General features: G+C 46.1%; 1 protein-coding gene across 1 annotated transcript; it reads left to right on the top strand.

Moving 5' to 3' along the window:
* Positions 1 to 3,471: 3,471 nt before the first annotated feature.
* Positions 3,472 to 12,082, top strand: LOC132874783 (renin receptor-like). Its single transcript, XM_060911182.1, has 3 exons — positions 3,472 to 3,600; positions 5,610 to 5,726; positions 11,374 to 12,082. Exons 1-3 carry the CDS (start codon positions 3,472 to 3,474, stop codon positions 11,566 to 11,568), a joined length of 441 nt encoding a protein of 146 aa, XP_060767165.1. The 3' UTR covers positions 11,569 to 12,082.
* Positions 12,083 to 14,840: the final 2,758 nt, after the last annotated feature.

Consider the following 14,840-nt stretch of genomic DNA (forward strand, 5'->3'; position numbering starts at 1 on the left):
TCAAGAGCTAGGAGTCCCTCAAGGCAGCATTCTCTCAGTCACCCTATTCAGTGTCAAAATCAATAGCATCGGACAAGCAATCAGCCCACATTTGTTTTGCAGCCTTTATGCCGATGACCTCTGTATCTGCTACAGAGGAAAATATATGAGTACAATTGAGAGACAGCTCCAATTATGCATAAACAAGATCAGTACTTGGTCGATTCAAAATGGCTTCAAGTTTTCTAAATCTAAAACTGTCTGTACTCATTTTTGTCAACTTGGATCATTACATCATGATCCTCTGCTCTACATGGATGGTGCACCAATTCAAGTGGTGAAAGAAGTTAAATTTCTTGGACTTACCTTTGATAAATTATCCTTCATTCCACACATGAAATGTCTCAAGAAGAGATGCTTTAAAACTTTGGATATTTTAAAAGTTCTATCAAAGACAAAGTGGGGAGCAGAGTGGACTGTGCTGCTGCGTCTTTACGGAGCACTAGTGAGGTCCCGTTTGGACTATGGGAGCATTGTCTACGGATCAGCAAGGAAATCATACATTCAGACGCTGGACACTGCATCATCAAGGCTTAAGACTGACCTTGGGAGCCTTCAGAGCCTGTACGTGGAGGCAAGAGAACCCCCCCCCCCCCCCCCCCCCCCTTCAGTTAAGGCGCCTAAAACTTGCTCTACAGTATGCAATCAAACTCAAAGCAAACAGAAATAATCCTGCTTACTGTGCTGTCTTTCACCCCCAGTTTTTGCAGTTTTATGAAGCTAAACCTAGGTCTATCAGACCTTTTGGAATACGCATACAACCCTTCCTGGAGGACTTGAACATTGATCTGGACAGTCTGCAATCTTCATATGTCTGTTCCACTCCCCCTTGGACCTTGAGACAACCTGTAATTGTGCAGGACCTAAGTCACAGAAAGAAATCTAGCACACATCCAAACGAGTACCAGAGTTGTTTCCTTGATGCAAGACAGCGCTTCCCTTTGCACATCCCAATCTGTACTGATGGCTCAAAAACAGATACTTGTGTGTCGTCAGCAATGGTAGTCGCTTCTAACCAGCGTGGAATACGCATCCCAAACCTGTGCTCTATTTTTACAGCCGAAGCCCAAGCCTTGCTCTTGGGCCTTGAATACATAGTCCAATCAACAAAAATCCTTTAATTTGCACAGAGTTTTTAAAGACTGATCATCCCCTGATTACCAAAATACTTAAAGTGGATCACCTAACTAAACTTAACATGGACATTATTTTTTGCTGGGTCCCTGGTCACGTGGGCCTGAGTGGTAATGAAAAGGCAGACAGTGCTGCTAAAGGAGCCCTGAATGAAGACATTTCTCAATGCCAAATCCCTGTCTCTGACATTAAACCTGTGCTTTGTTCTTACATAAGTGATATATGGCAAGCCGAATGGGATGAATGTGCTGGAAATAAGCTGCATGACGTATGTAATACAGTGAAACAAGTGATAACCCAGTCATTTTCATGCAGACATGATCAAGTTGTGTACACAAGGTGTAGAATTGGACATTCTAGACTCACCCATGGTTTTTTATTAACTGGAGGTGAACCTCCCCTTTGTGATCTTTGTGGTAGTCTCTTATCAATTAAGCATATTTTATCTTGCTCTGCCCTTAGAGTAAAAAGACAGAAATTTTTTAAAGAAGATAGTATATTTGATATTTTTAATAAGGTCCCACCTTTAAAGGTTTTAAACTTTTTTTTTAAAGTGTATTGATGTAAACAAACTTATTTAATGTATTTATTTGATTGTTGGTTTTGATTATGTCAAGTTAAATTTATTACCTGTATTTGCCATGAAATAGCCACAGCTGCTTAACTGGCAATAAACGAAAACAAACAAACGATTTGATTTTTGTGCATGTTTTTAAAACAAGGTGGTGTTGCGTAATATCTCCTCCATGGCTGCTCAGTATTAGACAACTTCCTGTGGTAGGAAAATTTGGTTTCAGACAATTCAATGATGCAGAAAAAAGAAAACCTATATGTAAAAGTAAGCGATACCGAAAGCAAATCATTCTGTGCTGCTCGTCTGTGGGCGTGTCATGTTTTTCGTTTTTGCTCGGTTACTATGATTTCACTGGGAGCTGCGAACTAGTAAGCAAATGTCGTATCCATACAAGTTAGCTTCAGACTGCATACTAAAAATAAAAGTCTTTTTCTGTAAATTGAACCTTGGCATGAACGTGCGTCCCTGAACGATCAGATCACGTGTGGACCAGTGAGACACACCGCCACTCAGACCGGGCATTATGAATCGCGTGTCCTATGTTGGCCGTGCCACTCGTGTGTTGCGTGACTCGACACACCCCGCCCACATCATGTTGCAAATCAGAATCAGCATCACTGAAAATGAACGACCTGTTTCGGCTCCGTTTTGCGCTGGGTGGAGCATACGGTTACCATAAGTTTAGAGCGGTTGCCATAGAAACAGGCTTGATGTTTGACATTGACTGTTCTTAGTAAGTTAGACTCCTTTGGCTGATTTTTGAAAAAAATTTTTTTTTTAATAATGTCATTTATTTTTCACTTTCTTGTCCAGGCTGATCTGCTGTTCCTATTCGAGATTCAAGTGTTGCATGATATTTCTGCTCTGGTAAGTTAACATCAGAGACTCTAGTAACTACTACAGCCATCTGGTGCGGATTTAGGACCCTCCCCCCCGTCCCCCAAAAAAGGATCCAACTTTAAACATGTTTTTCTTGACCCTTCTGACATTTTCTTGTAAATTATATTCAGTTTGTAGTGTAATCAGCAATTAATGTCGAGTGTAATTTGGCCTTTGAAGATGACAGAAATGTGCCTGGAAATAGCTGAGAAGCATCTCTAGGCATCTAAAGCCCTTCAGCTTCCGGGGCCTGAAGGTGGGCCCTGGACCCCTGGCCGCATTGTTCTGGGCCTTTGGCCCGTCATTCAGACAGACTGAAACTTGGGTGGATAGAACATTTCAGACTTGTCTGTCCTGTGACAGTCTGCTTAAAATTCCTTATTTCCCCACACTGTAATAACATCCTGTATTCCTGGACTGCGCTGTAGACTCCATGTAAAGGGTGTGCGCCATCCTTTTGTGTTTATGGTATCGTTAACGCGCATGTTCACAAGCCAAAATGATAAGACGCTGCAGCAGGCTGACTGCATACACACACCTGTCAGCTGCCTGGCTACTGCTCGTATTCATTAATAGGGTCTCCTTGCACTCACTATACCCTGTGTATGTACGTAGTACATGTGCTGTTTTGGGGTGGAGCCTTACTTTGATTTTTACGACAACAGCTGGATGGGTCTATGAGATGTTGATTTTTGCAACAGCTCTGAAGAAAATCTGCTTGAAATCCTCTGAGTCTTGGGAACTGAGCCTCTGGCCATGAATGAAACACTGACCACCTCTCTCCTTCTTCTCTCTGTCCCTCCCCCTCTCTCTCTTCTGTCTGTCCCTCCCCCTCTCTCTAGCTGATGAGACACAAGCACTTGGCTAAGGACCAGGCTCCTGATCTGTTCTCTCTGGAGCTGGCTGGGATGGAGGAGCTCACCCGGCGCTACGGCCCGGACTCCCCCCAGTTCCAAGACGCCCGGAAGATTCTGGTAGCTGCAGAAGGTGAAAAACCACACCACACGTTTTCAGCAAACAGATCCTATTGCATGTGGTTAAATGGGGGAAACTCTTCCTAAACCTGCACCTGTGCACCATCACGTTCACCACAAACACCTTTTGAAAGTGTCAGAAAAGAGTAAAAAAAAAAGGTTGTAAACTGACTTTCACTTGCGTTGAGGCTCTGTAGCAACGTCACTCTTGCACACATTGCATATATACAGTTGAACTCAAAATTATTAGCCCCCCCTTAAATTTTGGAACATTTTCCCAAATATCCTCCAAATGTTTAAAGCATTGATAAAATGATATACACAAACAATCACCAGTACTATTCAGATGTTTGTGGTGCATTTTGGAATATGAAATTAGTTTTAGGCTGTCTTTATATGAAATATGGTAAAAATGAGTTGGTCAAAAATATTAGCCCCCATGTGGATTCTTGCTTTTAAAACACAGTTAATTAACCAATCAGCTTTTAAACAACACCTGTGCAATCAATTGGCTTCCTAGCAACACCTGTAGTCAATTGGCTCCATTCAACAGTTTAAAAGGACTCCAAGGAACAGGGCATTTGAATGAATGAGGAGGATTACTATTTGTCACAATGCCGAAGACTAAAGAAATAAGTCTTGAACTCCGACAAAAGATTGTGGAGGCTCATGACAAGGGCCAAGGCTACACTGCCATTTCGAAGAGGTTTACAGTCTCCAGAACTGCAGTTCGGTGCATCATTGCCAAGTACAAGGAGACAAATTCGGTCAAGAACAAACCTGGTCGTGGACGCAAGTGTAAGATCTCAAGAACTCTGGAAAGAAAAATTGTCAGAGATGTCCGTAAAGAGCCCCGTACATCTGCAAAGGAAATTGTTGCTGACCTGGCCTCTTCTGGAGTTTGTGTGTCAAGGCACACTGTTGTGAGGGCTCTTCATCGGAATGGGCTTCGGGGCTATCGTCCCAGAAGAACCCCCTTACTAAAACATTGTCACATCAAAGCCCGACTAAAGTTTGCCCGTGAGTACTTGAAGAAGAAAGATGAGTTTTGGAAGTCTGTGCTTTGGTCAGATGAGACGAAATTGGAGCTGTTTGGGCATATGGACATTGCCTATGTATGGCGAAGAAAGGGAGAGGCCTTCAACCCTGTGAACACAGTTCCCACAGTTAAACATGGTGGTGGCAGCATCATGCTGTGGGGCTGTTTTGCAGCCTCAGGTACAGGCAGTCTGGTTCGGGTGCATGGCACCATGAAAAAGGAAGATTACCTAAAAATACTGAAGGAAAACATGCAGAAGTCTGCTCTCACTTTGCGCTTAGGTCGTCGTTGGGTCTTCCAGCAAGATAACGACCCAAAGCATACATCTAAAATAGTCCAGCAATACTTCAAGGATACCAAGACCAACGTCATACAGTGGCCTGCACAGAGCCCAGATCTCAATCCAATAGAAAACCTGTGGCAAGTGCTGAAAAAGAACGTCCATGCACGAAAACCATCCAATTTGGGCCAGTTGGAACAGTTTGCAATGGAGGAATGGGCCAAAATTCCTCAGGAGACCTGTGCCAACCTAGTGAAAAACTATTCCAAGAGGTTGTTGTCAGTTGTGGGTCAAAAAGGGTACACAATTGACTACTAATGGTCAGGGGGCTAATAATTTTGAACATCTCACTTTTGCTGTTTTTGGTTGAAACTCAGTGTGATAATAAGATATCGTAATGAAACTTGTTGGACAATGTCTTCATAGTGCATTTATTTCAAGAATAAAAACATTTGTTGTCAATGGTCATTTTCATGGAGAAATCAAGAATTATGTTCAATTCCACAAGGGGGGCTAATAATTTTGAGTTCAACTGTAAATAATATACATTTGTATACAGCTGTAGTAAACACGTTTTAGTGATGGCCGCAAATACAAATCTCGGATTGACGAGGAGAGATTTAACGGCAGTAGTGACGGCTTATATTTTACGTCATTAAACCCTTTCTTCATCTCCATCATGTTCTCTAGTTTGCTGACGTCTTCGGCGTTTATGGCAGCAATGCGGTGGTGGAGGTGGTGACGGTGAAGACGTTTGAGACTCCGCTAACCAGGAAGTCGCGCTCCATCCTGGAGGCGAAGCAGATTGTGAGTTTTTAAATTCAGCACTTTTGATGTCTGCATATTTGCATGATGCTTTACGCAGGGTCACGGTATTCACACAAGGGTCTGTTAAGGATGCGGCGTGTTTATTTTCAGCTGTGGTCATAAGCACTGTTTCTTTTACCAGAAGCTAAAACACTCGGCCAGGTCACGCTGCCTGCTAGAATGAAGGACGAGTGGAAATGGACATGATGGCTTTATAAATTTGGATTTCTAAAATTGAAATTCAGTGTTAAATTGTTAGCTCCTGTACTGCACTTTCTCCTTTAGTGAAACTTAAACGCTTTAAAGAATTAATCTCTTGTTATGAAGAGCCATATAAAGGCTGGGTATTTTCTGTTCTGCCCCTCATCTTGTGCATCACAAACATGTGACGTCCTTCGCAGCTGTATTTTCTCTGCTCTGAACTTTATCCCCCGTGACCCATTTGACTTTGCTAAGATTCAGGATGTATGCAAGGGTCTTTTTAAAAAAGCATGCATGCAATACCTTGGGAAAAAAAAAGGGCCTCAGAGCCCACCCTCAACAAAGACCAGCCAGAGAGACAAACACACAGTTTAACACTTAAAACACTGGTTCTGGATCCACACAAGCCTCGTTCCTATTTAATCACGAACTGAACAGGATTTAAAGTGTATGTAATGCCTTATAATGAATATTACTAGTAACAACCAAAATGAATTAGTTAAAGCAGGGGGGAGAAATTATCAAGCACAAAACTATCGATAAGTCACGGCTTCCGGATAAAGGCAGCCTTGCCTCAGGGTTAATCTCGCATGACGTCACGTGTGGAAACCCGGTTATCTGGGTCATTTCGGTTCATCTGACTCCGTGCTTGTTTACGCGCTGAAATTAGACATTGTTGTTGGAATCTTACAAAAATAACGATGGGAAAGCACTGCGTTGTGTTTGGATGTTCAAATCCCGATACAACAGGACATTCAGTTCACAATTTTTTGAGAAATGCTCCTCATCTAAAGCAAAAGTGGGTGAGGTTTGCAAACAAAGGGGGCAGATTTCGTGTCGCCGACTAATAATAAATCTGATTCATCAAGTGTCCATCACCACCAGAGCGACCACATGGGAATTACTAGAGCAAAAAAGAAACCCATTTATTTAATAAATGACATTTGGACAGTTTGTCAATTCCCCTATCATCACTTCATATTTTCAATAATTACACTGAATAAGTGTACGTTTTAAAGGTGCCCTTCCACCAAAAACGTTTAATACTGGCTCTTTTTGAAATACCATAGTTCACTCCGAGTTGCATATGCATGCTGCATGTGAAAATGTAATTCTACCCCCATTCCCTGTATTAGCTTATGGAAGAAAATAGTCGGAAAAACAAGCGAATCAGAAAAAGCCCTACGAACTTGCGTAAGTTCAAAAATTAGTAGTCATGGCCTCGCCCACCTTGGCTTGCGACCGCCCACGGGAAGGAAGTTCAGCTTTAAGCGCGAGGAGAGATAGCAGAGCCCATCTCGTCAGTAGCTAATGAAGAGGACCTAACAGCTAGCTGAAAACATGTCTGAACAAGTTCGTGCCTGTGTTATTTGTGGCAGTAACACATCGTTGCATTTCTTGCCCAAGATAGAAGAGGTGAAGAAGAAATGGTTGGAATTTATCTTTGGAACACCCCCAGCGAAGTGTAATGCAGCGTTAGTACTGTGTTCTGATCATTTCAACCACAGTGACTTTTCAAACTTCGGTGCCTTCAGTAGTGGTTTTGCTTCGAGGTTGTTTTTAATCCCTGGATCTGTACCGTCAAGACGATCGACCACCAGCTCACAAGCTGTAAGCAAAACATGACCTTTTTGTTCGAAGGTTTTTGTTACAAAATAGCATGTTCGTATTCTCCACGTTAGCATGCATGACATGGTCACAAGTAGGGCTGCACAATATATCGAAAAAGTATCGATATCGCGATATCATAGTTTGTGATACACATACTGCAAAAATTACTTAAATTTCGATAAAAGGCACATTTTTCTGTGCCGTCCAATCACATTTGAATGTCAACAAGCGCCGCGGGATAACTCCGCCCCCTATTGCAAAACAAGTAAAAGCCTCGTGGTGATGGCAGAAGGCGGGAGCAAGTGTGGTTAGACAAACTTGTGTGAGGAGGAACTGGTTTCCAAAAAAAAAATGCACGTCTGCTATTTGGAAGTACTTTGGATTCGGGAGGGGTGATGGACTGCAAACTCGGGTACTTTGCAAGACATGTACCTGTAAAACAGTGGTGGGGCGGCTCGCTGGGACAAACACTGCTGTACAGAAGCATTAAAACATAAAACCGCTCTCTCTCTCTCACACACACACACACACACACACACACACACACACACACACACACACACACTACCTCTCTCACTCTCTCACTCTCTCTCTCTCTCTCTCTCTCACACACATACACGCGCACACACACAACTGCTCTCTCTCTCTCTCTCTCTCTCTCTCACACACACACACACACACACACTACCGCTCTCACTCTCTCTCACACACTACCGCTCGCTCACTCACACACGCTACCGCTCTCTCTCTCTCTCACACACACACCACTGCTCTCTCACCCGCATGTGTTATTAACAGATTGTGTTTGAGTTTATGGTGAATCTGTGTCGCTCACCTTCATCTCCCGGGAGCCGCTGAAATTGCCATTTTGAATGCTTTATGTTAATGTAATGTAGTTTTCAGTTTTTTGTTTACTTCAACTTAAGACATTTTCTGCTGCGCTCACAAAAATTAAGAGATTTAAAGATGATTGATGGACACCATTGCAGGTGTAGCCATGTTTTTCCAATAAAAAATAATGTTGGAATGGAAGCGATGCATTGGGTGTGTATTTTTTTTTTTTTTTTTAAATGCTACATACAGGGCAGAACGGCGAGTAGAGGTAAGAAAAACATATATTTAATTATCGTGATACATATCGATATCGAGATATTCAGTCATGTTATCGAATATCGCATATTTTTCTGATATCGTGCAGCCCTAGTCACAAGCTCGGCAGGGATGAGGGATTTCCGCTTTTTCTGAGTAAAAAAGACCTTTTTATATTATGCCAAATCCGTTGAGAATTTTTTTTTATTATTAATAATTTTGGGGGGTTGGGGTATGTTCCTCCATGCTGTTCAAACTTTATTAACTCCAACGATGTTTACACATTATTTGTAAGTCGCCATCTTTAGTCTCGTTTAAATCTCGTTGAATGTGATGTAAAATTCGTGTTATCTACATTGTTATTGGTCAAAACATCGATGTTGAGACCATAATAGCCAATCAGAACAGTTTTTACAAAGACACCCACATCCGCTTGTTCTGACCCGCTGGAGGTAGCGTCACAGTGCTGTTAGCCAATCAGAGGTAACATGTTTACATGTCATGAGTATTAATGAATAAGAGCTGAAATCCTGTCGTTCTCCCGCCACCCACTCCTCCACCAAACTAGAACAGCCTGAAACAGGAGAACCACAGCATTTTTTTTTCACCACAACCGGCTCACGGCATTCATTCATACTAGAGACCACCGCACAATTAATGAAAAAACGATGCAATGAGACCTTTAAAGATAATATTTCTATATTTTATTGAGGTGCATGTAAATATTTTCCATCGACCATCTTAGAATAAAAATCCACTAAGCATCTGTGATTCCAATTCTCTCTGGCTGGTGGTGCTGAGTGGGATGGTCGTGAACTGGCAGTTTCTTGTCTTGGTGGTTTGAGAAGAGAACCATTTACTCTGGAATATCCTTGATGATTATCTGCCCCTTCAGCCGACATATAAGAATCCCAGCCACTATCAGAATTCTCTCCAAAACCTGATTCCATATCGGGACTGGTCTAACCACTGCTGCACACATGAACAAAATCGATACCTGGATTACTACACACGTGACGTCACGCACCCCTTCAGGATCAGATGATTCCGTGAAATCGTCTGATCTAATTGATTTTCCGTTAATTTATGGCCTTTTGGATCTGCTATGGTTTGAAAACACATGGTCAGTCAGCATAATGAGTGTTGCTTTGTACGAGGAAAAAAGTGTGGTTTCTGGACATTGAATGAATATTGAAACTTATTTCCAACAACTTGCACTTTTATCGTTTCCTCACTGTGTACGCTGAGCTGTGGGATTCTATGTAGGTAAATCTTTCCTTCTGAGCATTTAGAGATTAGAAGACTAGGCATGTGCCTGGAGGAAGAGCTTGTGGTTTAATGCACCAGATACAAAAACGCTGAACTTGCTTGCCACCAAGCCCTACTCTGAAGCAGCAACACAATGCCAATGTAAACTGACTGGTGAGACTCCAGAACCAGTGGAATTAAGCATGTAGCTCATGTGACCTTAAAGGAACAGTGAATAAATACCTGCCTGGGGTATCTGAAAGGTCAGACAACCGCTGCTCACCACTAAAGGAGGCTTAGCTATGTCAAATGTGTATTTTGTGGCTTCGTCAGAGTGAGATTGACTTCTGCGATAAACGGTGCGGCTCACCGACAAACCCAACTCCAGGACTTTCCACATCGCGGCCAAGCGCGTCTCACTTTCTTGTCGTAACTCTGGGAGGAGTTTCTCTGGAGGTTATCAGGCAATGACAGGATGCGCACACGTATTAAAATACTCCTTGTGATTCATATAAACACTTCCGAGACCACCCGTCTCATTCGATATTCATTACGTTACATTAAAGGCATTTAGCAGACACTCTTACAACAACGGGGTATGTGACCATGGTCCGGGAGCAGAAAGAGTTAAGAGGCTTGCTCAAGGGCCCGACAGTGGCAGCTTGTCAGTGCTGGGGATTGAACCCATGACCTTCAGGCCTGAGTTTCCCAAAAGCATCACAGCACAAAGATCATCGTTAAATGGTAGAGCGAGCATCACAATGAACACTCACTCTCCTAGTTAAGATGCTCTTAGCATTAAGAGGCTTTTGGGAAACTCACCCCAGAGTCTTAACTGTTGAGTCACAAAGATATTTGGGTGGAGCTACAAAATGGCGTCAGCCATCAATTTGTCAAATCTAATAACCACAGATGTGTTGACTTCGTACTACATTGTGTACAAAGATATGAGTTTCAGGTGGTTTCCAGAGCTCAAACATTTACACCTCTCACTAGCCACAAAGCTAGGAAGTAACGAGTGAGCTGTAAATAGAAACATTGGTCAGAGCGTGCTAACCCCCAGCAAGCAGCTCTCACAAACAAGCGCACTCGTTTCTCTCCACCCTCTGATAACGTGTGAAACCCACACCAAAGCTGACCTCATTTCTGATTTATAAGACGCAGAAGCTTGCACACAGTCAGACGTGTTCACTGCACAGTGTGTTAATTACAGCTATGAAGGACTGAGCCCATGCACACAGACTGTCCAACACGTGGTCAGTGCAGCACCATGAGAAACTGCTTCGAGTTTCAAAACGCTTATTGCAACACGCCGCCCGCTATTTAGAGCTTTAAGATGAATGCACCCTTTTTGATATCGTTCTAGGTGATAAGCGCACTCTGCCTTTTTGGTAAATCAGAGCATCTTCTTTTTAAAACCAAAAGAGGATTAGTAAAATAAAACCACGTTGCCCCGTATTAACCCTAAGTGTTTGTGATTGACTTGTTTTGGTTCCAGAGTAACCCAGGAAGCCCCTACAATCTGGCCTACAAGTACAACTTTGAATACGCTGTCGTGTTCAACATCGTGCTGTGGCTCATGATCGCGTTGGCTCTCGCCGTCATCGTCATCTCGTACAACTTGTGGAACATGGACCCGGGCTACGACAGCATCATCTACAGGATGACCAATCAGAAGATCCGCATGGACTAATCATGCATTACATTCCGTCGCAGTGTTGTGTGTAGACAGGTTTCTCACTTCCATTCCTCCCATGCGTATGTGTATATATCGCTCTGAAATTTCAGTTTGTGAATAAGTAGGATGAAGAATATTTATTGACCCCTGCTGTTTTGCTGAAAAATCTAAATGAGAACGGGACGCATGTATTTTGCCTTTGTTAATAGCACGCTGGATGTGGTTTCGTTGAGTAAGTGCACTGCTGTGGAATTGTGTGAAGTCGTCACGCTAGTGTCGTAATGGTGTTCTGTGTCGTGTTCCTGCTCGAGTGACATGTTGAATCATCTGTATTTTTGTTTTTATTCCTGATGCACTGGACTACATAATATGATGGCGATTGTAGAGAGGTGGGACGATAAACTAAAATTGCATGTGGTAAAATTTCACCCAGGTGTGATGTTAAAACATGGAGTTCTATTTCGTTTCTCCTGACCGCCAGAGGCGGTGCTTTCAGCACATGGATATCCATCACACGAACGTGCAGGTCAAGTAATAGTAACAACAAAGTCACGTGTGACCTGGGTGACGTCACCCTGTGACCCCGGCATAAAAGACCGGTAAACCCAGGAAGTGACCTCTTGCATCTTCTCGCGTTTGCAGGTTGCGAGTTGGAATTTGGACAAAACGCGTGTTAGTTTCGTTACCCGTAGGGTTGGGGCTGTGCTTACGCACCTTCCAAGAAACTGCGTTAAGTCCACCAATTCTTTTCTCTTGTCGCTATATTCGTTGATTTGTTACTCCGTTAAGCTGAGCGCTCTCGCTCGGTGGAGTTAGCTGATTAGCTCTCCGAGGCGTGTCCTCGCCGCTGGAGGCCGGCTTGTTTTCGTTCAGGTAAGCGGTTTTCATTCATTTAAATTAAAGCGGCGTTTCTCGCCGCTGTTATCAGTTCTGCGGCGCACGGCGCCTATCCTTGTTAATATTATCAACCGCTTTGTTTTGTGTAGCCTTGCCTCCGGCCTGCTCACGGGCCGGCTGTCTTGTGTGTTGTATTCGTATTGTTGTTACTCCGTTAAGCGGAGCGCTCTCGCTCGGTGGAGTTAGCTGACTAGCCCTCCGAGGCGGTGTCCTCACTGCTGGAGGCCAGCTTGTTGTCGCTCAGGTAAGCGGTTTTCATTCATTTAAATTAAAGCGGTGTTTCTCGCCGCTGTTTATCAGTTCTGTGGCGCACGGCGCCTCTCCTTGTTAATATTCCCGACGGGTGTGTTCGCCCGGTCGTTTTTTCATTGCCGCCTGATTGTTTATATTGGGATAGTTACTTGGGGTGTTCTCGCCCTATTTTTTAAGTTCCCTTCTGCCAGCCAGGTGTCATGGACCTACTCTCTCGCTGCGCAACTGCCGGGCCCCCCTCGAGCCGGAGGACGGCCACTGCGAGTGCCCCTCGTGCCTGGGTATTGATCACCTGCGGCACGGGCTGACGGACATGGCCTGCGCAGACTGCATGTGCCTGAGTGTGGCTGCGCGGACCGCCAGGCTGGCTCGGTTGGATCCTCCGTCTGACATCCCCCGGGCCTTGGGGGGACAGGACATGGTGCCGGCTGCAGCAGCGGGGCCCAGCAAGCGCCGTGGGGCTCCCCCACGCGTCTCCGCTTCTAAGGCGAAAAAGAAGCGCTCGGGCGATTTGGCTCGGAAGGTGGAGGTGATGTCCACCGAGCTGGAGGAGATGAAGGCCCTGCCGGTGAATCTCCAGCCTCCGCCACAGGGCAGCAGTGTTCCCGCAGCCACCCCTTCTGCCTGGCAGCCCGACCGTTCACCATCACCACCGCTTCTGTCACCGGCCGTTGATGCATGCGGCCTGGATGAACTGTCGATCCGGGCGTCGGAGAGCTTTGACTGCGGTGGGTCTGTTGGTCATGACTCCACCTCTCCGGCGGGTTCCCAGGCCACCAGCCATGGCACCGTGGCAGCATCGGAAGGCGGACGCTCATCCATCCAGCCAACGCTGAGGGCTGCATTGGCCCATCTGGGGTTGGACACGCCCCGGTGGCCCAGCATCAGAGCGCTTTCTTCAGAGGCTCCACAGCCTTCCTCGTTGTCTGTTCCGCCCTCGGCCCCATACATCAGGGAGTTACAGAGGTGTTGGGCGGACCCTAAACGCCTTCCCACCTCCCTAGTGACTGCAGGGCCCTGGCAGCAATGCAGGACGCCCTACCTACGGCCTCCAGCAGATGCCCAACATTGAGCCCTCCGTGGCTGCCCTCGTCCTTTCGGACGCCCGATGCCCCCGCACTCAATGCCGTGCGACCGCACGATGAGGTCGTCGGGGATACGACACGGCGGCACGAATGGGTCGTATTGACAATTCCATGTCCCATCTGCTGCTGGCCCTCGCCCAGATGCTGGAGCGGACGAGCGCGGCATCACGGGAGCTGTGCGACGCGCCTCTCCAGGCCTTTGCCTCCTCGTCGCGGGAACTGGGCCGGCTGATGTCGTATCTCACCCTCGCCCGCCGGCAGATATGGCTGGCACAGTCCCCTCTGGCCGAGCCCGACCGGCGTGTGCTGTGCTCTCTCCCTGTTGTCCCCGGGGAGCTGTTTGGCGAGGCCGCTCAGCAAGCCCTGGACCGGAGTGCCCAGGTCATCCAGGCGCGACAGCAGTTCGCTGGCCTCCGCCAGGTCCACCACCATGGCAATGCTGCCCAGTCCTTCAGGGGGCCCACACGGACTCTGTCTCGGCCACGCACCCGCCAGGAGACCAGACGGGTTGATGACTTTCGTCGCCCCACCACCTCCCGGACCCGCGGTGCCGCCCCCTACACCCAGTCCGCTCCTCGTCGCCCCCATGGTGACCGACGGGGGCGCTCTGGACGGCGCTGACATCAGTGCGCCGGCGGTCGGCCGCTTTTCCAGCGAACAGCTCCAAAGCTGGAGAGCGTTGACCCCAGACCCCTGGGTGCTGGTGACCCTCACCGAGGGTTACCGCATCCAGTTCTGCCGCCGACTGCCGCGTTTTCGTGGGATCAAACACACCACCGTGAGCCATCCGGGGAAGTCCCTCGTCCTCCGGCAGGAAATCGCCACCCTCCTGGAGAAAGGAGCAATCTCTCCCGTCGACAGGCAGAGACAGCAAGGTGGGTTCTACTCCAGGTATTTTCTGGTTCCGAAGAAGGACGGCGGTATCCGCCCGATCCTCGACCTGAGGTCCCTCAACTCCCACTTGAGGACCATGAGATTCCGCATGCTGCATACAGTGGATGTCTTACACCACATCCAGGCGGGCGACTGGTTTGCCACCATCGACCTGAAAGA

The sequence above is a fragment of the Neoarius graeffei genome, chromosome 27 (assembly GCF_027579695.1).
Source record: "Neoarius graeffei isolate fNeoGra1 chromosome 27, fNeoGra1.pri, whole genome shotgun sequence".
In the NCBI taxonomy this organism is placed as follows: Eukaryota; Metazoa; Chordata; class Actinopteri; order Siluriformes; family Ariidae; genus Neoarius; species Neoarius graeffei.